The sequence below is a fragment of the Cucurbita pepo genome, chromosome 8, assembly GCF_057944985.1.
Source record: "Cucurbita pepo subsp. pepo isolate OVF chromosome 8, ASM5794498v1, whole genome shotgun sequence".
Classification (NCBI taxonomy): Eukaryota; Viridiplantae; Streptophyta; class Magnoliopsida; order Cucurbitales; family Cucurbitaceae; genus Cucurbita; species Cucurbita pepo.
In genome coordinates, this window is record NC_141805.1 from 7,974,668 (window position 1) to 8,000,524 (window position 25,857).

The 25,857-nt window shown below is 34.8% G+C and overlaps 1 protein-coding gene across 1 annotated transcript; it reads right to left on the reverse strand.

The window, feature by feature from the left end:
- Positions 1-5,588: 5,588 nt before the first annotated feature.
- LOC111784418 (DNA topoisomerase 1 beta) lies at positions 5,589-12,443 on the reverse strand. The gene is made up of 16 exons (XM_023665130.2): positions 12,254-12,443; positions 10,588-11,773; positions 10,252-10,446; positions 9,490-9,570; positions 8,829-8,888; positions 8,554-8,648; positions 8,230-8,386; positions 8,021-8,146; positions 7,839-7,919; positions 7,648-7,738; positions 7,367-7,500; positions 6,745-6,813; positions 6,577-6,666; positions 6,369-6,472; positions 6,119-6,287; positions 5,589-5,998 (listed from the first exon to the last, which is right to left on the reverse strand). Exons 2-16 carry the CDS (start codon positions 11,722-11,724, stop codon positions 5,930-5,932), a joined length of 2,658 nt encoding a protein of 885 aa, XP_023520898.1. The 5' UTR covers positions 11,725-11,773; positions 12,254-12,443; the 3' UTR covers positions 5,589-5,929.
- Positions 12,444-25,857: the final 13,414 nt, after the last annotated feature.

Below are 25,857 nucleotides of genomic sequence, written 5' to 3' on the forward strand. Positions count from 1 at the left end.
TTCAGATCCAAGTTTCATGTTCGTTCAAATTAGATGTTCAGCTTGCGAGGTGTTAAGGATATTTAGTTCTGAATTATAGTTTACCATATTTGATCTTTAATTATAGGCAAATATCTAAATATTTGTCTCCAATTATAGCTTACTATAAGTATCATATTTGTCTTTTTATTATACGAAAATATCTTGTATACATTTTTTGTTCTTCCCATTTCCTTCGTAATTTATTTGATGATTATGAATAGAGAATTTCACCACCATTTAGGTGTGGTGGTTTTATCAAATATTCTCAGCATACATAGTAATTCTCTATACACGGGTCATGCACACCTGCATGAACCCACTAGGTGATCTCATATACGTACTCCCTAAGTTTAACTACACGCTAGCACACATGCTCACATTGCTGAATACCAACGATAAGAGCATAGTGCATATCATATCATGGTGTACTCATTTGTACAAAATATATATAAAAATTATTTCATGCTCGTGACATACAACATGCATGAAGTTTCACATTTTCAAATCATCGTACATGGTTATGATGCATGTTGTACTTCCATACTTTTCATAACATAACATTCCTATAATTTTTAGCATTGTACATGCATGTTGTACCTGACATATAATTCATTCTTAGCATAAATGATTCATCAAATGTTTCATAGGGGATAACGTGAATATAGTATCATAACATGCATGGATTAATATATTGGAATTACATCCATCATAGCAAGTTCATAAATATTGCATCATACAAGTAATAACATATAAATAAGTCAAAGTATGTATTGTTCATACAACATACAAATCATCTAACCTAGCCAAAAGACGTTTCAAAAGTATGATCACTTACTTGTAGGCTTATACCAAAGTCGCTAATTTTCTACATTAATGTTCGTTAGATCCCGTTTATCATGATCTGGTTATTGTTGATGGTTAATTTAGTGGAAGATTAGTACACAATTATAAATAAAGAACTTTCACCACCATTTAATTAGAAATCAATAAGATTCATGTAACGATCCAGATCCACCGTTAACAAATATTGTCCTCTTTGGGCTTTCCCTTTCGGGCTTCCCCTCAAGGCTTTAAAACGCGTCTGCTAGGGGAAGGTTTCCACACTCTTATAAATGGTGGCTTGTTCTCCTCCCAACCAATGTGGGACATCACAATCCACCCCCTTCGGGGCCAGCGTCCTCGCTCGCACTCTTTCCTTACTCCAATCAATGTGGGACCGCCCCCAAATCCATCCCCCTTTGGGGCCCAGCGTCCTTATTGGCACACCGCCTCGTGTCTACCCCCTTCGGGGAACAGCGAGAAGGCTGGCACATCGTCTGGTGTCTGGCTCTGATACCATTTCTAACGACCTAGATCCACCGCTAGCAGATATTGTTCTCTTTGGGCTTTCCCTTTCGGGCTTCCCCTCAAGGCTTTAAAACGCGTCTTAAAGATAGAAAAATGAAACTTTGCCCTTCTTTCATTACAACTTCGTCTTTTGGGATTTACAACACCTTACTTGGACATTACTAAATAACCTGGGGTGTTACATAAGAAGTGATCAAATTGAACATGAGAGAGCAAGTATTCATATCAAAATTTTAATACATGTAAGAATGGTTGGGATATGCTAGATTTGAGCATGATTAACTGATAACTGTGAGTATGCATGATTAGGATGTTTAAATGAAGAGATCGATTCACATATTAGAGATGTACTTGCCAAAGGCTCAATACCTACCGAGATAAAACTTAGGACTTTAAGCTATAAATAAAATATCAGCTACGCTTAATACTCTAAATAATCATGAGACCTACAAATAGTTGATTTATAGATTTATGAGAATTATGACAAGCATAGGGCAATGAAGTATGAATGATTTCACGATTATCATGTCATGCTGTTTCAGTGAGATGATCACTTATGAATTATGAGATTCAATTATACAACTAATCTGAGTGCTCCCACACCATGATTAGCCCCAAGAACTAGTCCATATATTTTTGAAAACAAGAACTAAGTTATAAACCGTTAAGATGCCCTTAAGAATTTAGTTTAGCAGTTGTGAATGATATCGCTAAAGCCGAGACTACTTTGTATTCCCTTCAATATGTTATTAGAATTATTAGGGATATTGGTTTCGAACTCGTAGTGTTCCTGTCCCGATTGGTAGGCCTATGATAGATTATCGTCGAGCTTGACCTAAATGGATCTGACAGGATAGTATTTCAAGGTTCGACCATGTTTAGTGTCACTCTTGTATGTGGAAATGGTCAAAGACCTCTCAATAAGACCTCTATTCCATAAACTCACCTTGAAAGGGGCAAAGGGATCACACAAGTAGACTCAGTCAGTTGGCTGGCACATGAGTTGCTCCTCCAGATTTAGTGTGATGATATGATCTTATAGATGGGTTGTAGTCAACGATATTCAAGATCCATTCATGATGTCATATTATCGTTCATGTATCCAAATTTTTATGAGGTTGCGCCTCTCAAATTCATGGATACCAATGATTTACTTCTTAGGCAATGTAAGCTCTATTTCTCAACATCAACACATTTTTTTCAATATGTTTGCTAGATGCACCCTCTATCTTCTCAAAACACTAACACCTTCTTTCACTGACTTGCGAGTGAAACTAAATTGTGATGTGTTCTGTTTTTAAATTATAGATTGGGTTTTTCGCAAAATGAATGACACTTGTCTTATCTTAGCCCTCACTTAGTCAATTAGGTGCCACTTCTATGTCACTACCTTGTCTATTTGCATATAGGGATCACAACATATTATCTTCATAATATGGTTGTGACACTCTCTTCTACTTAAATTAGTCATCATCCTCGATGAATCTTCTAAGTGTACAATTGCATCATGGATTGTGATATTCTATCCCACTTAATCTTGGCATCATCCTAATGACGATCTAATAAGGATCACGGTGTTCCAAATGTTCCAACTATCACACGATCCAAGACCAAGAAGGTTCAACAAGCCTTCTTTCTTCATCTACAAAATTGGATAGGCTCGATTCAACTATCATTTCATGCGTTATAAGTTAATTTAATTGAGAAATTATCGTCGGAAGTGATTTTTTTTTTTTTTTTTTTTTTGAGATTGGATAGTGGGAGTAAATCATGCCCACTAAAGAATTCTTTAGTGGGAATTTGAAGAGTTACAAAGTTTATCTTGGGGAGAGATGTAGACACCCACAAATTACTATTTAAAATATAGATTTTGTAGGAATGGAATTGAGCTCTCAAGTTCGAGACTTTTATTGTTAGAATCTGAACCTCATCTTTGTCATTTCTAAGTTTCAAGCCAGCCATTTTTGTAATAAATTGCATCTAAGTCATTCGATCGAGCTTTAATTTCGAGGGTGGAATAACTCAATTTAGAACAAGATTCCAAATCTTGCTCCAAGTCTTTAATGCTTCTTATTCAATCCAGTATTTTCACTTTGGACAAGAGTTCTTGAAGATCTTTTTGGTAAAATCATCTTCAATCTACATCTTCCAAATATCGATATTGAATCCATCAATCTTCTTGATCTCGATCTTTGAAATTTTCATCTTTACAGATCATGGGGAATCTCTCCTAACTCTGAAATCATTTGTTAGAATCATACAACTCACACACTTGATCTAGATGAAGATCCTAAAGAATAAAAAGGAGATGAAAGGAGAAATATAAATGGAGACACCGAGATGAAAAACTCCACCGCGTCTAAGATTTTTTAATAAATGATTTCAAGTAGTTAGAGATAAGATAATTCACCTTTAAAAAAAAAAACTAAAAGGTGAACAAAGAAGTTTCTATTTTAGAAACTAAACATGAGAATAGATAAGATTTCTCAAATTGGATAGTTAATCCTTAACTCTTAGTCCATAAGTAAACATCAAGCTCCACAATCTAACACTACCTACAAATCGTGATTGAGTTTATTTTAGGCATGAGAGCTACATTATAGAAACTTTATGACCTACCAAAAGTTTAGATAAGCTATAGAACCTAGGCCTAAATTTTCTTGAGCCCAAGACTTAGCCCGTGGTAACTAACTAAGTTATGTATTTAATTAAGAGCCTACAAGTAGGCTACTTATTGAGTATTTTTATACTCACATGTGATACTTGAGCAGGTGGTCTAGGTGGGGAGTGGTCGGGAGTTGTACGACCTATAGGATCTGACCTACAGGATCTGTCCACCTAAGTCAGTCTATCTCCCTTTGCAGTTTTGAGTATGTATTTGGTGTTTTATTTTTTTTATCGTATTTTTCAATGTTTGTGTGTTGGTTCACGTCACGATTCATGACTCGAAGGTTTGATCATTGGTCAAAGACTAGCTAATCAGTATCTTCAATTTTAAATAGGATCTCAGCTAAGATGATTTTATATTTTGGATAGACCACAATTTTACAGCAATCAACGGATGTATTCCTTACTTAAAAACTCGTGATCATTCCCTAAATTAACCGATGTGGGGACTCCCTCCCAACCATCCTCAACAACCGTCACCAACTTGACAAGTACACATATAAATAATAATAAATTGAACTCTTTTCATTAGACTCATAATAGGAATCAAAATCTCATGATTAGGGAATTCATTTGAAGTCCAATTTGAGTTGAACTGGATCAACGTCATATTGACCACGGCGGGGAAGAACGTCCAACTCCCCTCACCGAAGCTGTCGACGATTTTCTTCCAAAAAAAAAAAAAAAAACGAAGGGGAAGGAAAAGCATCCACTAAAACTACATCGTTTTCTCTTTCCCGTAATTTTTTTTTTTTTTTTTTTTCTTTTTTTGTTGCCTTCCATGGAATATGGATTAGACACCTTTCCTTTTTTAAAATAAATAAAAATAAATAAAGAAAAAAAAATACTTTTTTAAAATAAATAAAAAAAATAACGAAAAAATATATATCGGTAGATATTTATTTAATAACAAAATATTTTTAATATTATTTCCTAATGGATAGCCATGGGGTCCGTGGAGAAAAAGAAAAAGACACGAGTTTTTAAATCCAATTTTATTCCCAGTTCTTTAATAAATGTGAATTGCTAAGATAGACCTATAGGTATGTTTTTGGTTTGGTTAGGTCACTATCTTAGGTTTAATACCAACTTGTCAATTTCAGCAATATTTCAATTACATTGACTCAAGGTGTCTTGGTCGTTTTATTTTAAGAGATGCGTACAAAATTAGTAAAGTTCCCATCAATTTTCTTTTTTAATTTCAGTGATTTGACATTTTAATTGATAATATAATATTTTAGCGTGAACTTAGACAAATAATTATATGCACTATATTATTTTAGCGTGAGCTTAGGCAAATGATTATATGCACTGAAATTACCATAGGTGATTGGTACCAATTTTACCCTCCAATTTGTCACTATACGTCGAGTTTGATTCAACATTCTAGTGATTCATGGAAAGGGCGTTGCGATCATCCATGCATCGAGTTGAAGAATGGAAAGTGAAACAAAAATATAGAGTTGAGAAAGAAATGGAGAGAGATATGATATAGGAAGAGAGAGAGAGATGAAGAGAAAGGAGGGAGGGAGGGAGGGAGGGAGGGAGGGAGGGAGGTATAATCAAATTTATAAAGGTGTGTTAAAATGTTGAACAATTAGTATAAGGCTGTTTTCATAGTACACAGCTTGTGGGGTGGAAATGAAATGAGCCATTTACCCCAATATTATATAATTAGACGATTAGATAATAAGCATACATCATCATCATGGGACTCCCCACTTTCCTCTCCAACTAAAGGGATTAAAAAGAAAAAGAAAAAAAAATCATTGAATATATTGCCAAATAGTACACTTACAATTTTTCCTACTCCATCTCTTCTTTCTTATTTTCTTTCGTGGTTCAGCCGCGGCGAAGGATGATTTTAGACCACCACCACAATATAAAACAACAATCAGAATCTGAAGTCGGGATCCACGTCCATTGCCCACGCAAACTTTGCTAGAAGAGACTTGTTGAATATCTAATGGATGGTAGAACGAACACACATACAAATAAAAGAAGAAAATTTATGAAACTCAGCAACACTATGCACTTCATCTTGAACTAAATTTTCAGTTTGATTCAACAAAATGCTGCTCACCTTTTCGATAGGGACTTCATGACGCTTGCACCATGCGACTGTGATTCGAGGATCGAGGTAGTTGATCTTTGACGTTCCCAATGCCACGGTTTTCAAATCCTCTTTAGTCTGCATATCTCGCTCTATCTTCTCGATCTTTGCATTTGTTTGGGATATCTTCTTCTCTAACCTGTAATATGAGTTCACTGAGAGTTAACAACTGCCAATGAAGATGTTGAAGTGGATTGACACAGTAAATGAAGTTGTTTACACTTCAGGCGTCAAATTCCTCTTTTGCTTTCCATCAGCATCTTTTAAAGGGGGCTTTCCTTTCTTTGCTCTATCAAGATCAATTTTCAGCTCTTTCAGAATATCCTGCACAACAATGATGGATCAACTAAATGCACTGGAGCTAAAGAAAGTGAATTGGCAGAGTATTATTTAACAAAGGTGGACCATGAGAAAAATATGGTTATTACCCTGAGCTCAGAGATCTTCTCATTTAATCTCGACATTTGCGCTCCATGAGATTTTGAAACAGTCCGCTGGTGATTACAAATAATTGCAACCTGTAGTTCAGAAAAATTGGTCAATGTCGTTGCATGAACTTAGTCAAGTAAACCCATGAAACGAGGAACTCAATTTACCTCCTTGTTTGCGTGCTGGTAAATGACAATCTTTTCTGCAACGTCTCCGTCTTTACTTCCTCTGTTTAACTGTCATGGATAACGCCATAAATAGTCTAAATCAAATAGAGTGAAAGAAAAGGAAAACCATAAATGTAAATTTGTAGAGTTTGATGCTTCATTGCTTTAACTTTAACATCATCACTCTCTATTAAGAGTTCGTAGAAACATCAAATAAATAGTTCGTGAGACCGCCAAGCCTATGACAAAGTATCCTGAGGTGTTTACAAGTTCGTAATTGATCTAACTTATGGGAAAACAAATGATCAGAGATGCAATAGTTCATAGAGCTTTAGGGGGCACTTGGTATTTTTAAAACCGGGATATCTGCATTTGGAGTGCAGAGGGTTGAAATGCAGGTAGTATTTGGTTTACAAGATTAAGAGAGGTATTATTGTGATTTGCAAGGATGGAAAGCCTGGAAATAAGCTTAGGAAAATGGGATTCCCATATTTCGAACAAGAGGAATGAGATTGTAAAACCAAACTCTGTAGACCCATGGCTAAGACCCTGCTAGAGTTATTTTGAAAGTCCAAGTATATTTACCATGCTAGAGTTATTTTGAAAGTCCAAGTATATTTACCATGTCATCAAGTGTGATAGAAGCATTATATGTACGAAACACTTTTGCGGTGAGACCGGGCATGAGATCCTTCAGATGAGCGTTTAATTTACTTGTATCCAGCTTGTCAAAAAGATCATCAGTTCCACTTTTTCCTGAAGCAAGTAAAAACATGATGCTCTACGGCCTCAATCATGACATTAACGTATTCTCGTGTTATACAAAAAAAAGGAAAGAAAATATACAAAAAAATTAAAAATATACAAAAAAAAAAGGAAAGAAAAACAAATAAACAAGCTCACCACTTTGAAATTGTGTGATCGCTTTGAATACAGGGAGCTCAACCTCAACAGTATTTTCATACTTGATTGAATCTTTACCGAGGAAATTGAACTGAATTTAAAGAGTCAACGGGTCATCTATCGTGGGCATTAAGAACAGGACATCTCTCAACTCTCAAGCTCCTAATTTCAATAAGCTTAAGGATATTTACCTCCAGAAGATTTGGAGGTACTGCTTTGACATTCTCTACTTTAAGTGTACAGCAGCCAACCGTATCAGCTTCATCATCGTCCTGCAGTTGGGATCAACAACTTTTTAAGTCTCCCAGATCGAAATGGTTGAAAAAATAAAATATAGAGCGCAGGGGAACATAAATAGGCTTGATGACATTACTTTCTCATTCCCAGCCCTAAGAGCTAGTTTATCAATGAGATAAGTAGCAACTGCAATTTGCCTTCGTGTAGGATCTTTGCTTGTAAAATCCTTTGTATAAGCATTCCTTATGTTTTTTATGTAGTCCTACACAAAACAGCAAGGATTCAACAAACATGATGATTCAACAACCTCAACAAAGAATTGTAAAATTGTAACGAATGGAGCACCTTGAGCTTCCTTGCTTTCTCGTACTTCTCCTTGTCACTCTGTCCTTTCAATGAACTACTAGCCGCCAGGAACACATATTTGAATTCTTTTGGATTTATTGGATCGTTCCAGAAAGCCAACCATGTAACCGTATTGTCATGTCTTACTTCCTTCCACCTGTCAAAGAACTCAGTATTGAATGAAAATTTGAAAAATGATATAAACAAGAAATTCTGATTCAGTTTAGGTATGTGTCTCGTGACTTTCTAGACGCACATACAGATCCTTATTCTGCAATATTTTTAATACAACTTAGACAATGGTGGTGTATAGAAGAATCAAACCTTTCACCAGGTATAGGGCATTCAGGGATCGGAGCATCTTTTCCGATATTAATTGTGATGTCTTTGGGGTGAATGCGTCTTTTCAACTTCCCCATCTGTAAACACCACCAAGCTTTAAAAGCTGAATCAAGTAACAAATTTCCACATAAATGTAAACTGTGAACAACCAAATACTAACACATATACTCACTCCCCATGGACTACCTTGAAGAATTAACTGAATTATGTCATAAATGCAAGTAAATATGAAACTTTCTAAATTCTAAACAAGGTACCTTTGGATGTTCTCCACGACCTCGAAATAATCCAGGCGGTTCAACTCTGAAGTTTCCTACCTGGGACGCATATTAAGAATCAGAAAATTGTGTACATGCTCTCAGGAATGAATCAATGGATAAGGTCGCAGATAAAATAGATTGCAATGATGAACTTACTGAGAACATAGTAGCAACATGGCATGAATTGTAATTTAATATGAACCAGATATAACATAAGCGTAAACAAGTATCTTAACATATGACAACCTCCATTGTAGTTACTTACTGTTTGTATCTAAGTAGAACATTAACGAGCTTTTGATAACTATGACAACATTTTAGACACTAGAGCCGGCACAGTTTCTCATTAGCTTATCGGAGTACAGTAGACAACATAACAAAAGTTCTCTCACTTCAAAACTAACTACTTTAAATCAAAATTATGTCCTCTAGCCTGTACAATTACATGATTCCATGGTTAATTTCAATACTCTAATGACTCAAAAATGTCATGTGAAATTAACCAAAAAAAAAAAAAAAAAAAAAAAAAAAGATTTGTTCAGTGCTCTAACGTTTGGCAAATCATATGAGTAACAATGGAAGGTTATTAAAGTAAAAAGAACATCCTCAAGACTAGCTTTTTCCAAAAAGCAAGCAGAGAAAGGTAAATGAGAATAACCTTCTCCTTAACCCCATCAAGAATAGCCCACATGTACTTCTCCTCTTGTTTCATTTTCTCCTCCTTCAGAGCTTTCTTCTCCTGGACAAAAAAATTCCAGAAATGTGAAACCAAAATTAATGAAATTTAATTGCTAAAAAGGCCTGAAGCTCATAGTTGGCTTCAAACAAAATTGATGATCAATCAATTAAAGATGACAGTTTTTTACAATATTTATCTAATTCTTTTTTAAATTTTTTTTTAATAAGTTCATTCTTAATTAGAATAGAAAACAATTTAAGTTGAAATTGCATATCAACTACAACTAACTATTATGGTTAGACCTTTAGCAACAGCCAAAAATGATACATCTTAAACGATGAATAGTTCATATTTTCTTATAACAAAAATGAATAGTTCACATTGAGAAATGGAACAAAGATATCTTGGCAATGTATCTTTAAAACCAAGACATGAAAAGAAAACCTAAAAATTGAAATTAAAACAAACCTCTAGAAAATTATATGAACAATAAAGCAAAGGATGATTTTAAAAAAAAAAAAAATCTAAAAATAAACCTCTAAAAAGAAGTTCATAACATTTGGAAATGAGTCCTATCCTCCTTTTTCATTGAAACACATCCCCCACTTAGGTTTTGAAAAGGAAAAAGTAATATGAGACCCAAGAGAGATGCAGAAATCTGAGAAACAATGTTTGCATCAAACTCGTAAACGAAGGAAAGATATATAAACAACCAGGAAGATTGAAACATCGTAAACTTACTTCTGTAGTCATCTGTTTCTTCTTCTCCTTTTCTGTCTGATACCAGTCATATATTGGGGTGAAATCACAATCATCCAGATTTTGAATGACATGGTTTTTCCCAAGTAATTTCCGCCAGTCATTCCAGAAATTTTCTTTGAATTTAGGCTTTTGCATATAATCTGTATCCTTCATCACAGCAAACATGGTTGCAACCTGATAACAAAATTACATATCAACCAAAGAATTTACCACAATTCGATGGTAAAAACGAACCATGCATGAAAACATTTACATGCGACTATAGAAAAATGAAGGAAACATGTTGTAGATTCAACACGTGAAGTTGAGGGGTACCTCCTCTTGTTCAGGAGTCAAATCAACAAGCTTCCCCTTATAAATCATCTTCACTCCATGAGTCTGGTATGGAGGTGGGAAAATGACACCATTATGAACCAAGCTAGTCCATTTTTTCTGTCCATCGCCGGAACTGGGCAGCAACTTCGTGGACTTGACATATTTAGATTTCTTGACTGGCTTTTTGGATTTCTTCAATGTTTTCTTCATTGAAGACGAAACAACTTTTGAAACTGTTTTCTTAGAACTTAATGACTTATTCGCTGATACAGCCACCACCTTCTTCATTCTCTGTGAAATAGGAATATGGTCATCGTCGTCATCTACTTCTTGTTTTGCTTTCACTGATACTAGCTTACTACCCAAAGGAGTAGATGAGTCTGAAAGTTTTGGCTTTTTTGATGAAAATTGAGGCGAGGAATGGGAATCTGCATTAGGAAGAGGTCTCTTGCTGGAAATAACACCAGGCTTTTGGAGCTTATCCCCTGAGGTCAAACCATTCTGATGAACTTTTGAAATCAATGGTTTCTTTTCATCAAAACCATGTTGATTACCACCAGATACCCGTGAAGTAGACTTCATGTGAAATTTTGATGACAGAGGAATTTCATCATCAGAATCTCCTGACGATTTTTCGACCTTATTCTTTAGTACCGTTGGTACAAGCCCTTTACCAGGGGGGTTGGAATTCCCTTTCAATCTAAAACTCAATGGTTTATCATCTTCAGAGTCACTACTTTCATTAGTAGGATGCCTATCACTCTCCTCTTTCACAGCAGCCTTTACCAAATGTTTTGATTGACTATCCGTAGAATCTGAAACTTTTAAAGTTGTGCCTGGTGATTTCACAGGTGGTGCCTGGGTAGAGGAATTGGATGCTTTCTGAGTTCCTACTTCAGATGATTTCATGGGCGATGTCTTTGGCAATGAAGTCGTCCTGTTTTGAGCATTAGAGCTTTGGCCATTGGCTGAACATACATCAGAACCCTGCCTCCCGGACAACTTATTCAACCTCTGTTTAGCTTCAGAATCTAACTGATTTTGCCTAGATGCACTACTCCTTTTGAACACTATTGGCATGTTGTCCTCATCATCCTCGTCAAACATTGGCGCTTTTCCAAAAGTCTCAATAGCCATTGTGTAGCTATTGTGTAGAAAGAGCCAGAAAGTCCTTTTACATCAGTATCTGGGCAGACGAAGAAGACAGACAGAGTAACGAATTAAGTTTCTGCAGCAATAACAGGTTTCCGTAAACACCTCCACACAAATTCAATAACATTTAACCTAACTATTACACTCAAGACGCTTGTTCGTAAAATAGCCCATCCATCAGAGACAATAGTTAAAAGAAAAGTAAAAAGAAAAGGAAAGAAACAAGAAGCAGAGTGTAAAAGGGAGAACACTTGGGACTCAGAAATCAAACCAAAGAATGTTCATAACTTGAACTAAATCATCAGAAATGGTGTCAAAGAAAGCGAAGTTAGACCTAGAACATGAAATTAAGGTAATCGAAGCAGCAGCAGCAGAGAATTGGAGTAGAGAAATTGAATAAAAGAGTAGAGAAAATCCCCAAATTGTAAGGGTGTGTTTGGAACGCAAGAGAAAATGGAGGTGCAACGTTGAATGAGCTGAAGCAGAGTGAGATTGGGGGAAATCTGAAGATTACCTGAGGTGAGAAGAAAGTGAGCGGGGTGTGAGGTTTGGAAGAACCTCAGCTGGTTGTTAATGGAGGAATCAATTGAAGAGGGAGAGAAGGAAGGAAACCTAAAAATGTTTGTCGTGAATCAGAAAAGGAAAAGGAGAAGGAGATGGCTTAATCTTTCCCCCTTCCACGCCTTTCTGCAGAAAAATATAAACAAAGTAAAGGAAGGCCTTCCACCCAACACATTTCTCATCCTATTTTTCCATCCATTTTCATATCAATATTTTATATAATTAATTAATTTCTTAATTTTTTTTTTTTTTTTTTTTTTATTAATCTCCCTTTTATAAATTTTAGTAATATAATATAAATATAAAATGGGACGGTAATTAATTAGAAGTTTTATGTATAAAAATAAAATTTAAATACGTTTGAAAACTTTAGATATTGTCCTTTAGTCTTTCTCGTGAGTGAGAAGTAAAGTTGATATCATGCCGAAGTGTTATCTTTAGGACAAATTTATTGCTAATTTTGTATCTTAAATGTGCAAAAATGAGAGATTTTAGAAAATATTGAAGTGATGAAGAGTAGAGAAGAAGAGAATGAAGCGAATAAATCAATGGCTGAATGTCGAGACACTTGGACGATCTACTGAACAAAACAAGCAAGAGTAGTAGTCAAGGTAGCGTTGAGATGCTTTTGCTCAACGCCCACCAACTCTAAACACCCAATGCATGACGTTACAAATGTGTGGTGCATTACATTGTGCATTTTTGCTTGTAGCGTCTCAACGATATCCTTCCATATACGAACCTTTCCTTATTTAATCACAGTGTTTCAATGTTGTTTCTAGCGTCTGGATGACGCGATGATTTTCTATAAAAGCATTTTTTTTTTTTTTTTTGTTTACAAATTTAGAGAATTAATATCGAGATTGAGATTTACAAGCTCAAAATCATGAATATCCTGAAGGAGATGAGAGATGAACCTACAACAATAATTTTATCTTTCTTTCCCTTAATTTGTTGATTTTAGATTAGAATTTGTAATAGAGATCTTGAATGGTCAAACTCTTTATAGAAGGGATTGATGTAGTCGTTGGTGTGATATTCCACATGGGTTGGAGAGGGGAACAAAACACCCTCTATAGAAGTTTGGAAATCTTCCCCTAGCAGATGCATTTTAAAGTCTTGAAGGGAAGCCCGTAAGGGAAAGTTCAAGGAGGACAATATTTACTAGTGGTGGGTCTGGGCAGTTACAAATGGTATCAGAGCCAGACACCAGATGATGTACTAGCCTTCTCGCTGTTCCCCGAAGGGGGGCAGACACAAGGCGGTGTGCCAGTAAGGACGCTGGGCCCAAAGCGGGTGGATTTGGCGGGAGTCCCATCAATTGGAGAAAGGAACGATTACTAGACGCTAGACCCTAAAGGGGGTGGAATGTGATGTCCTACGTTGGTTGGGGAGGAGAACAAAACATTCTTTATAAGGGGATGAATTGTGATATCCCACATTGGTTGTGTCCATAGATATAATCATCACTAATGAATAATTTTCTTTTTTATATCATACCATAAATCAAGTTCCTATAAGCTAGTGAGAGGTTGAGGCCTAATTGTTCAAGTCCCGAAATCAACATTTAAGAGAACTATTCGTCTATTACTATATAAGAAAGTGTAAATTTAATCTCGTGAATTTATGTTTCCAACTCTCTATTTGGTCAAATCTTTAAAATGGTAAACATATTGAATCGACTATAAAAGCCTCACAACCTTCACAAACAAGAGTCCATAACTCACTTATGATTGAAATCGAGTTGTGAAGGGAATAAACTCTTCATCCACGTAGCGGAAGCATTAAGAACCGTTTTGATTTTTATTAAGAATTAAAACAAAGCAATAAACACTAGAGTAAGAACTCTACCTTTGTAAAAACCCTAGCTTGCAGGACTCGTTGTAGTATTCCAACCATGCAGAAGTTCTTCAACATTCCACCGCATCTTCCTTCCCATGACTCGAACACAAGGTCAAGGCTTGTGGGAGCCTCTTAAAAGAAAATCTCAAAGGGATTGGAGAAGAGAGTTTCGAAAATTTTCTGGAGATGCAAGAAAATGGGAGAGATTGATATATTTCGGCTCAACCGGAAGGTCCTATTTATAGAGACTCTTTGAAAATACTTACCAAATAATATATTTGCCTATTTAATATATTAGGATATAATATTTATACAAATTATATTTATATATTATAAGATATCATAATATATATTTAATTAATTTGAATCTCATTCAAATTTTAAATATATTTTTAATTAATTTCAATCTCATTCCAATTTTAAATAAAAATATATTTTTAATTAATTTGAATCTCATTTAAATTTTAAATATAATTTTATTTAATGTATCAAAATATATTAATTGATTTAATATTTAATTGTATCGAATACCATAAATATATTTTTCCTTGTACTAAATATTAATTTAAACTCTTCAAATTAATATATTTTTTTCTATTTATATTTAACTTATCTAATATATTAAATATTAATTTGAACACTCCAAATTAAATATATTTTATCTATTTATTTAATATATCTAATATATTAAATATTAATTTGACATTTTAAATTAAATTTATTTTCTTCTTTATATTTAATATATCTAATATATTAAATATCAATTTCAATACTCCAAATTTTCTTTCAAATAAATTGAACCTTTTAGGTTACTATGAGCCACTGAGGACACCTTATGGATTTACAGATTATAAGCTTTAATAATACAAAATTAATTAATTAAACTCTTTAATTAATCAATTTTGATTCATTAACTATATGTCACTCTACGGTAGACTTAGAGTTGCACTCTTATGCACGGTAGGACAAGTTATGTTTATTGATAATTATTACAAGCGAGTCGATCCTTCACGAGTTGTTCATAATTACAGTTAGGTCAAAAGTTCGTTTTACCCCTATAATTACATCTTTCACCTTAAGTACTGCTGATTCTCTAATGAACAATTTGTTTATGATCCAATCATAAACCAAGTCCCTCTCGGGCCAATGAGAGGGTGGGGCCCTATTGTTCAAGTCCCGAAATCAGTACTTAAGAAAACAACTCATCTACTTATGGAAATGAGTGAATTTCATCTCATGATATTATGTTTCCAACTCGTTATTTGGTCAAGTCCCCAAAATGGCAGGCATATTGAATCGACTAAAAGAGTCATTCTCACCCATGTAAATTAAAGGACAAGCCCTCACATACATGAGTCAACGCACTCAGGATTAAGATCGAGTCGCATATGATTATCATGTGAAATATTAATCTTCTCAATTAACGAATTTATAAAGAGAGATTAAATATTTCTTGGTCTAGTCTTATACAAACTCATTGTATAGGATACCCCCACTTACATGTCTCCACGTGAATGATTTGGATCAAATCATTTGTAACGATTACAAAGTGGGCCGTATCAATAGTGTTACCAGGATAAGCCACCCAACCTTATCCATATACTATATAGACTCTTTAGGTTATTACTTGAACACGATCCTCTTGTATGTCAACCACATACTGTTCAAGATTACATTAATAGCCTTGGATTTTCATACAATGAATAACAATTAAATTACAAATAAAATAATAAATTATTGTTAAAAACTAAATAATTAATTACTAGATTTTAAGGCATAAATCCCAACACATAACTCACTTAGGATGGAGATGAGTTGCATATGATCATCCTAGGAAATATTAATCTTCTCATTGAACAAATTTAGAAAAGAAATTAAACATTTTGTGGTCCAAACTTATACAAGTTCATTGTATAAGATACTCTAACTCACATGTCTTAACTTAAACGATTTAGATCAAATCATTGTAACAAGTACAAAATGGGTCGTATGAATAATGTTACTTAGATTAGACACCCGACCTTATCCACCTTATCCATATATTGTTGACCTTTTAGATTACTATTTGAACATGATACTCGTGCATTTAAACCACATGTTAATATTAAACTATAAATAAAATAATCAAAATTATTATTATGAATTAATTACAAGGGTTTCGGGCAAAAACCCAACGACATTGATATGTCTTATTTAACGCAACAGTGGTGGAGCCGTTTATCAAATAAGTTGTGTACCAATATTACTTAGTTTAATACATGACCATTATTTAATTTCAATCGATTTGAATGCATATGAATGAACTTGTGATCTTAGATAGAAGACTACTAAAAAAAATTATAGTCTACTTTTGAAGATTCATATATAACAATTTTGATTGTGGTTAAAATCGAAGTTAATATGTTATACTACTCTATAAATCAAAGAATGCATAAAACTATACACAATTTAATCGTCACAACCGTGACTAAAAAAAGACAAGACAACAATAAACAAATTGAAGTAAAAACAGTAAAAATACGATAAGATTTTGCGTGAATTAAAGTCATACAACACCATAGTTAAAATTCAAAATGTAAACATTACAAAATAGGTGTTGTTCAAGTTATTTACAAACGGGTGACAGGAACGAGATATGAAATGTGTACAAATAACAACCCACAATATAACATACTAACCTAATGTCCCGAGTCAACACTTATCTATGACAACACATCTCTCGAGCACTCCCTCACATCGACCAGTTGCATCGCTCACTTGAAAAAGAAAATGTTGAAAGTGGTGAGTATAAATATAATTAGTAAGTAATCTACTTGCAAACTCTCATCGCATCCTTTAACCTAGTAGGTATTCCTGAGGTTTACTATGAGCTTAGGAAATTGGGGCCTAATTCTACAACTATACAAGCTTTTAGGAGGGCCTCGTAGTTTCGTGCGGACTTCTAGACTAAATCTTACCTCTAGAGGTGTGTATAGGTTTTTCCAACCTTTTTGTTCTTCAACTTAGGTAGCATGTTATGTCTATGTAGTGGGATGGCCGACGTTCTGGTTTGATGTGGGATAGTATGGTGGTGTCTATCAATTTGAACATCATCCATAAAAGGTTATCTAGCGCATCTTTCTATAGGACCATAAAGTCACCTAAGTTTGGGGAGAGACCCTTCGTGTGCTGGTCAGCTACCGAGCTAATCACATAGTCCGACACCCCTTCTCAGAATTGGTTTACAGTACAGTGACCTTGTTTAGGAGACCTCTTGCAATTTCCACAAGGTTGAGGCACCTAGTCATCTTGACACACTACCCTAACTAGCCTCTAACTCGATAGTACTACTACTGGAGTAGAAAGGTGCTCGATCTTCAACAACTGTTCACGATCCTAAGGTGCTCGATCTATTGAAAACGTGGAAATGTACTAACTTAGGTCAACTAAAAACCGCTCTAGCTCTAATGCCCTAATCTTAACTTGGTTCTCTCGCGTATACTTTGTTAAGGGTGTTAATCCTAATGATCACTAATCCTAATGATCACCTAAAGCATTGTATTCATAATTTAAACATTTTTGCAAGCATTAGAGATATAATTGTATCAATCACCTCACCAAATTCATAAACTAAACATTCATGCAACAACGAAATATAACCTCCATTAATCACCAAGAGCATAAATCACAATAGTCCATCTACCTTTCTCATATAGTAAAAAACATTTAAAACAACATTCAACTCAAAGTCTCGGGAGAATTTTGAAAAATTCTTATATCATACATAACTAACTCATCCAATTTTTCCCGACTCAAACTCTTGTCATGCATATTCTCTTCTTAGTTGTGCTAAAAGTTTTTTAAAAAATAGCATACATCTTGGAATCTGATCCAAGGGCAAATTAGTAGTTTTCCATAGAATGCATACCATGTATTCTCATCTAAAATTGTCCTCCTTAAGTCCTAAACATGCATATTCTAACCACCTAAGGTAAGGAATGCTCGCATGCTAGCACGTCCTAGTAATCCCTATAAGTATTGCTTGAAAAGGTTCGAGTGGCTATTTGGATGACACGTACACGTCCTAGTAATCCCTACAAGTATTGCTTGATGAACTGGGCTAGTTCGCAGTCGATGGATCAGGTCGTGAGTTGGCAGGTAGCACTTGGGTTATCGAGTTCGATTGCAGGTGTGGATGAAATCGAATCTAGGCGGGTGTCAAATACATTGCTCCAGCCATATTGTCACATGTGTCCAATCACACAGCCAGACACACTTACCGCTCCTTAGCATGATGTGTGTACTTCTCCTTCGTCGACTCAAATGAAAATGAAATGAGAATATGCAACTCTTACCTCCATTCTTTCTCGATTATTGATGGATTATGATGATTCAAATGCCTTGATTTGTTCACCGTAGTCCAATAAACCGTTCTTGTAAAGAGTCCTATGCCAAAATCAAACTTTAAGCTACTAATATATTTCTTGGACCTCAACTTGAAATTCCACCTCTAAAATTCTTAAATAAAGTTTCAAAAGTTTGAACTTTAAACGGAAAGAACATTAAATACTCATTACGTTATCTATGGACGCACCTTGTAATGCCCACAATTTAAAACACACAATCGCGTGATCGCCCAAATTCTCATTCCAATCTAAGCCGCTCTCTCCCCCGACTCCACGGCACGCCAAACACGACCCAAACCTCTGTCACACTCCTAGATCCACCTGCAACACGAACAGCGGCCCAAACACTTGTAGCCCGCGCACCCAAGTCAGTGACCTAAAGTCCGCGTCTCGACCCTAGAAGCAAACTGCGATGCATCACCTTCCCACGATAACACGTGTCGCACTTATAGACGCCGACTTCCTCGGCTCCAGTGGCTTGCCTTGGCTCACGCGACTTTGTTGACAGCTAGAAGTCAGCTATTTGGCTCGGTAAAGGTTGTGTTTGACTCTAATAAAAGTAATTGAGGTTAGTATGATGCCCTATTACACAAATTCAAGTTAAATTTGATTAGAATTGTGAAATGCTAACGAAATGAAATGGACATCCTAATAGGAAACGACTTAGGGCGATAATTGGAGCAACTTTGAGGAACGGAAGACAAGTATTAGGGAAACGCGGGCTAATGCTAACCAAATAAGTGGTCTTACTATAGGATAGGTTGAACGACTTGTTTGATATATGACAACACGTGCCTAGTGGCCCCTTGCATTTACGCTTTATACTTATGATGCTCTGATTATATTATATGACGATGATGTACAATGTATGACATATGATGACGGAATAAGCTATATGATGATGCCATATGATGTTATATGATGTTGTATATGATGACGTTGTATGATGGCGATGATGCCTGACAACATGACAATGTAAGAATATGAAATTCCTTAATATGATGTTATTTTCCATATTAAGGTGAAATGCATATTTAGATGTCATGTTGTATTATGAAGATGATTTTCATAGGACAGAACCCTAGTTAATGTTATCGATAATGAATATACGTAGACCAATACACGTATATTACTTATAGTAATATGTGAACGAAACTTAGGGTTGTGTCAAAAGATGATTTAATGATGAGAAATTATAGGGACCTCATGCATTCTGTGTGTACATATACATCGGGCTACTTCCACTTTTTATGATGATGAGTATGGACGCATGTTATAACGACCCTAAATTTCTACATACTCAGAGTCGCTACTAACGTCTCTTGCTCATGTATAATGCAGAATTATAACTCTTACATAAACATTATTCATAGTGTAAACTTCGAAAAACGCTTAAAACAACTTTTTTTTTTTTTTGGAAAACAAGTCATGGTCTGATGTGTTTAAATATGAAATATTGACATTTACAGAAAATGGAAGCAAACAAAATAATTTAAAATAATGAAATGCATAACAACCTATTCTAATCTAAACCTAGAAATTTAAATATGAATCTACCCTATGCATGTGCCATAGTCTCTACTCGCGATGTCGTCGTCCTCCGTACAAGTGCTCCTTGTCTTTACTTAAACAATGATGTGGCACACGGCCTGAGTATTTCGAAAATACTCTGTAAGTGGCCCCACCATAAGGTGTCATGCAAATGCAAACACATGCACTCATGATTTAGGGACCTATCCCTAACATCATAGGGGTGACCTCCAGTCTCGGACAAATTAGATGTGTAGTACTTCTCTACACACGACTCACACGTGCGACTGTGAATCTCCAAGGCGCTCGCACACCCCCTGGACCCTCTGGTCAAGCTAATCTATAACGACGTCTGGAGGTCAGCGAAACCCCATAGTGTCATGCACCTCATGAACACCATAATCATCATACGGTGCGTATTTGCACTCATCATCATATTGTGCGCATCCGCACTCATCATCTTTAGGGAAAGTAGCCCTATGCTTATGAACACACATTATGCATGAGGTCCCTCTAAATCCATCATAATGTCTCTTCTGACACAACCCTCTAGTCTCATCTCTTTGTTACTCTAGGCAACACATACTCGTGGATATTTATATTAATATCATTTTCATGTTCGTAGGGTTGTGTCCTATGTCGATCTAACGACATGATGCAACATGGCACTTATCATCATATAGCATGCTCAATATGGAAAACATCATCATATTAAGGTAAACGTCACGCAATCATCATACTCATCATATTGCCATAAAGTGCATCAAGCATATCAAATACGTCATTCATCAAAATATATTTACACACGCACATCATCAAGTATCATAACTCACACATCATCATAACTTATACATCATCATATACTAGTATACGACATCATACGATACAACTCATACATCATCATAACTCATACATCGTCATATGCTAACATACGACATCATACAATACAACTCATACATCATCATATACTAACATACGGCATCGTACGACACAATTCATACATCATCATAACTCATACAATTTTTAGTCTATCCTATAGTAAGGTTACTTACTTGGTTGGCCTTAGCCGGAGTACTCCCTAATTTAATTAACGTAAGCTTCCGTTTCTCGAGAGCTACTCCAAAGGTTGTCGGAGTTCGCTTCCTATCGCACCGTTCGTCACCTTTTGTTAGTATTTCACATTTTAATTAATAATCCAACTAACAATGTGAAATACGGCTCTAAAACGATTTTAGTAAAAATCGAATAACATGTTTTCATTGTTTTTAAATTGTGTTGGGTAATAAAACTTAAAATAAAAAGATGTCAATATTGGGATCATTTAATCCCAATATGTTTGTTATAATATTCCATTTTTCTTCTCTCTATACTGTATGAGTCTATTTCTCTCCTTTGTTATACTTGGGGTTTAATAATCACTTTTGGCCAGTTTAATTGTCTTCTCTTTCCTAAAAATATATCACCAATGAATCATCATTCATTTTTTAATTCTATTTTTTAAAAATATATCACCAATGAGTCGTATTTATTTTTTTAATTTTCCAATCATTACACATATACTAGGATGATGATCATCATCATGTCTCGCATGACATTTAGGAGTCTGTTGACCTCTAAATGTCACTACGAACAACTAGCTTTACTATGATGGGTCCAGGGGGTGCAAATCGCCTAGAAATCTACGCTCGCACATGTGGTTCATGTGTAGGGAAGTATTACACATCAAATTTAATATGGGCGGGAGGCTACCTCTTTGATAGTTTTAACGATAGGTTCCTAAAGCATGAGTTGCATGTGTTTGCATTTCTTGAACCTAATAATGGGGTCACTTACTTAGTATTTCTTAAAATACTCAAGTGAGCTACTTCTCAAGGCACTCTTGTACGGTTGACGACTACATCGCAATCAGAGACGATGGCGTGTGCATAGGCTAGTATTATTTTAAATTCTTAGACTTGGGTTAGTATAGCGCATTAGGGCATTTTGCATTTAATGTTTTTAATTAATTTATTAATATTCTTTTTATCTTGTTTTGAATCATGTTTTCGAACACGTAAGACCATGATCGTGTTTTAAGTTGAAGTAATGTTTTAAGATGAAGTTTATGATTTACGATGACATTTTAAAGCTTTGATTCCCGCATAAGAGCATAGAGTATGATGACGGTAGCGACTTTAGGTTAGTAGAAATTTAGAGTCGTTACAAGTGGTATCAAAATTCTAGATTATAAATTTGGTAAACTAGCCTACGAGATAAGCTTGACATGTTCCATGGTCCCACCGTCGATGCTCCAACATTATTAAGTATATTTTGCATAAGATAACAAAAAGAAATGCTCTTGATGGCATGTACTTTAATTATTTATTGTTGCTAAATGTGATATAGCATGAAAAATGAGGAATTATGTGTATGTGGTTGATTTTAGCATGGTGATTGATTTAATATCATGTTGATATGGTTGCTCTCCTGCATGATTTTAATACTATAAATTATAATGTATTTATTACCTCGAGTATTAGACTTGTGAAAAATTATTTTGGTTTCTAGAACTATGCTGTCTAGAGGACGCGAAAGATGAAGACGAGGTAGAGGAAGCTTACTCTTGCTTTGCTACTTCGGCCCGGATATCAGTCAAGTTCCTTCATGAAATTTGTAGAGAGTACTTACTAGGAGAACATATCAAAATTTTAGGCCTTAACTCATAAGAAATAGCTCATATTTAAGGAAAACTTGTGAAAGATTACATTACGGATCTTCTCGGTTCTTGACGAAAAAATAGGACTCCGGCCACCCAAATCTTCTACTTCCTTCCAAGAAAGGCTCCTTGCATCATGGTCTTGACCGAAATGGACTCCAATGGTAGTTTCGGTGAGTCTTCCGGCGGTTCATTCTTCCTCTAGTGTCTAGTTCTCTCAACTCTCTCTCTCTCTCAATTTCCCTCTTTTGGATGACTTTTTCTAGGGTTCCATTTGGACCGTTTAGTGGCTGGAGAGGAAAAATTACCTATTTGTCCTCTGTTAACCTTGACTCTCTTTCCTCTTTTTTTTTTTTTTTTTTAATATTTGGGTGCTACACGCATAACTTTTTCTACAATTTTCTTGTCCGGCATATATTCTCCTTTGCTTCTCATATTGTTGAAGATTATCATCACTCTTCCAAAATAATATGGATACTCTCATCTTCGTCATCTCTAGGACCTCAAATTCCCTCCTTAATACATAAGAAGAGATTTCTTCACTTTTTGGTTTCCACCAAACTTCGCTTCATTGAGTCCCAGACAATCTTGGTGACATCCAAGGTTTGTTCAAAGACAGTACGATCAATTTCCTAGAAAAGGTAATGCGTTACTTGGTGATCTTTTAAGTCTAGCATTATCAAGGTGACTCTTTTGTGCCTCAGTCAGCATTGTTCCTTCCACTCGTTTTGAGAAACCAATCTCTATCACACTCCATAGACTATTTGCTCTAAGCAAATTTTCCATCAACTCACTCCCATGATCATAGTGACCATCGAAATGAGGGATCTTCATTAAAGTTTGTATTCACTCATACTCTCGGTATTTGATCACTAAAAAATTGCTACTTTACAAAGCCTAGTGGTGGCACTGATACCAATCGTAAGGTAACTTTTATAGCCTACCAAATAACTAGATAAATAGAAACTAACCACAAATATGGCAGAGTAGTTGCTAAAAAAAATACTCTAACTATCCCAAAAGGAACGATATTTATTTAACCGTAACATAATCAAATTCTTCTAACATCTTAAATCAACTTTGGAATTTTGTTTCTTAGTGCTCTCCTTCACTTCATTGTGCAATGTTTGATCAAATTTGTACTGCTTCACTAAAAAAAAATATTAGAAAGAAGGAAGCAAATCAAGAGGCTTAAGTGGATTAAATCTATAAATAACTTCAAAACGAGAATAATGAATGGTACTATGAATTGCTCTATTGTATGTAAACTTTACAAATGGTAAACATTCGTCACAAGACTTAATATTCTTAGAAATAATAGCCATAGCAACGCTCCTAATGTTCTATTAACCACCTCAATTTGCGTATGAGAATGACATGTAGTTGAAAACAAGCTAGATACCTAATTTACCCCATAATACTTTCCAAAAGTGACTAAGTAAGATTACATGAAATCCCTAGGATAAGTCTGCAACATGTTTTGCATCATTCGTCTTGATGCATGCAATAAAATGAGTCATTTTACTAAATCTATCTACCACAACAAAAATACTATCTTTACCCTTTTTAGTGTGCGACCAAGAACAAAATCCATAGATATATTAGTCCAAGGTTTGTTAGTTACATTCAAAAGAGTATACAATCTATTTAGTCGTGATCTAGATTTAGCTTCTCTGCATTTAAAATATTGGATACTGAACTTATGAACATAGTGCTTCATCTTTGGTCAAAATAAGTGTTCATGCAGCATATTATAAGTTTTATTAATCCCAAAATGTCCTATTAAACCAACACCATGTGCTTCTTTTACAAGCAAATTCCTTCTAGAGAATTTAGGAATACAAAGCTTACTTTTCTTAAATATGAAACATATAATAATCATCTACAACTTTTTTTTTTCGCAAGACAAGACGCATAAATAGTTCCAAAATCATGGTAATCTCTATATAACTTTTTAATGTGCTCAAATCCAAGAATTTTTGTACTACGAGAAGTAAAGAGATTGTACCTTCTAGATAATGCATCAACTACCGTATTATCCTTACCTTGCTTATATTTTACGACATACGAAAATGTTTCAATAAACTCCACCCACCTTGAATGCCTATTGTTTGTTTGATGTGACCCTTAAAATACTTTAAGCTTTCATGATCAGAGTGGATCACAAATTCTCTAGACAATAAGTAGTGTTGTCACATCTGCAGCGTGCAAACTAAAGCAAACAATTCTTCATCATAGATAGGATAATTCAATGCTGCTTCATTTAGTTTTTTACTAAAATACATTAAGAGTTTTTCATCTTACATCACACTCAATCCCAAAAGTTTTACCAAAGTTAGGCAAGACAAGTAACGGTGCCTTAGCTCATTTCTTCTCAAGCTCATTGAATGCATTCTTTTGCATATCCCATTAAAAACAACATTCTTTTCCACTAAGTCCTTCAATGTTGCAGCTATGGTGCTAAAATCTTTTATTAATCTCTTATAGAAACTAGCTAACCCATAAAAACTCCGAAATTCACTAGCTTATTTTGGTGTTGCAAATCCTAATGACTTTAACTTTCTCTTACTGTATGAAATAAGAAAGTGAATTTTTTTTTCATGCAAAAACTACAACGCTCGCAAAGTCTTCAAATAAATTAAAATATCATCAAAATACATAACAACATGCTTCCTATATATTCTCTCGAGCATACACAACAATTGATATGAACTAAGAGACATCAATCATACAATATGCTTCAATGAAGATGTGAAGAAAATATTGTTGAAATTATCAAAAGATATTTCAATTCATGCCACATTGAAGAAGAATGAAGTTTGATGTTATAAATTTTGGGTGGATTACCATTTAGAGTTATTGTATTTCATTAATGTATTTTAAGACTTTTTATTTACTTACAATTACATAATGGTTAATTATGGCCATTAAGTATGATGTAATGGTTAATTATGACCATTAAGTACGAATGTTACAACTAATGCATTTAATAGTTTCATTTTGAGGCTATATAAAGTCATGTATGTTGTATTTTTAAGTAAACTTGAAAAATATAGTAAAAGAAACATTTGTGCTCTTCTTTAGCCAATGACTAAGCTTATTTGC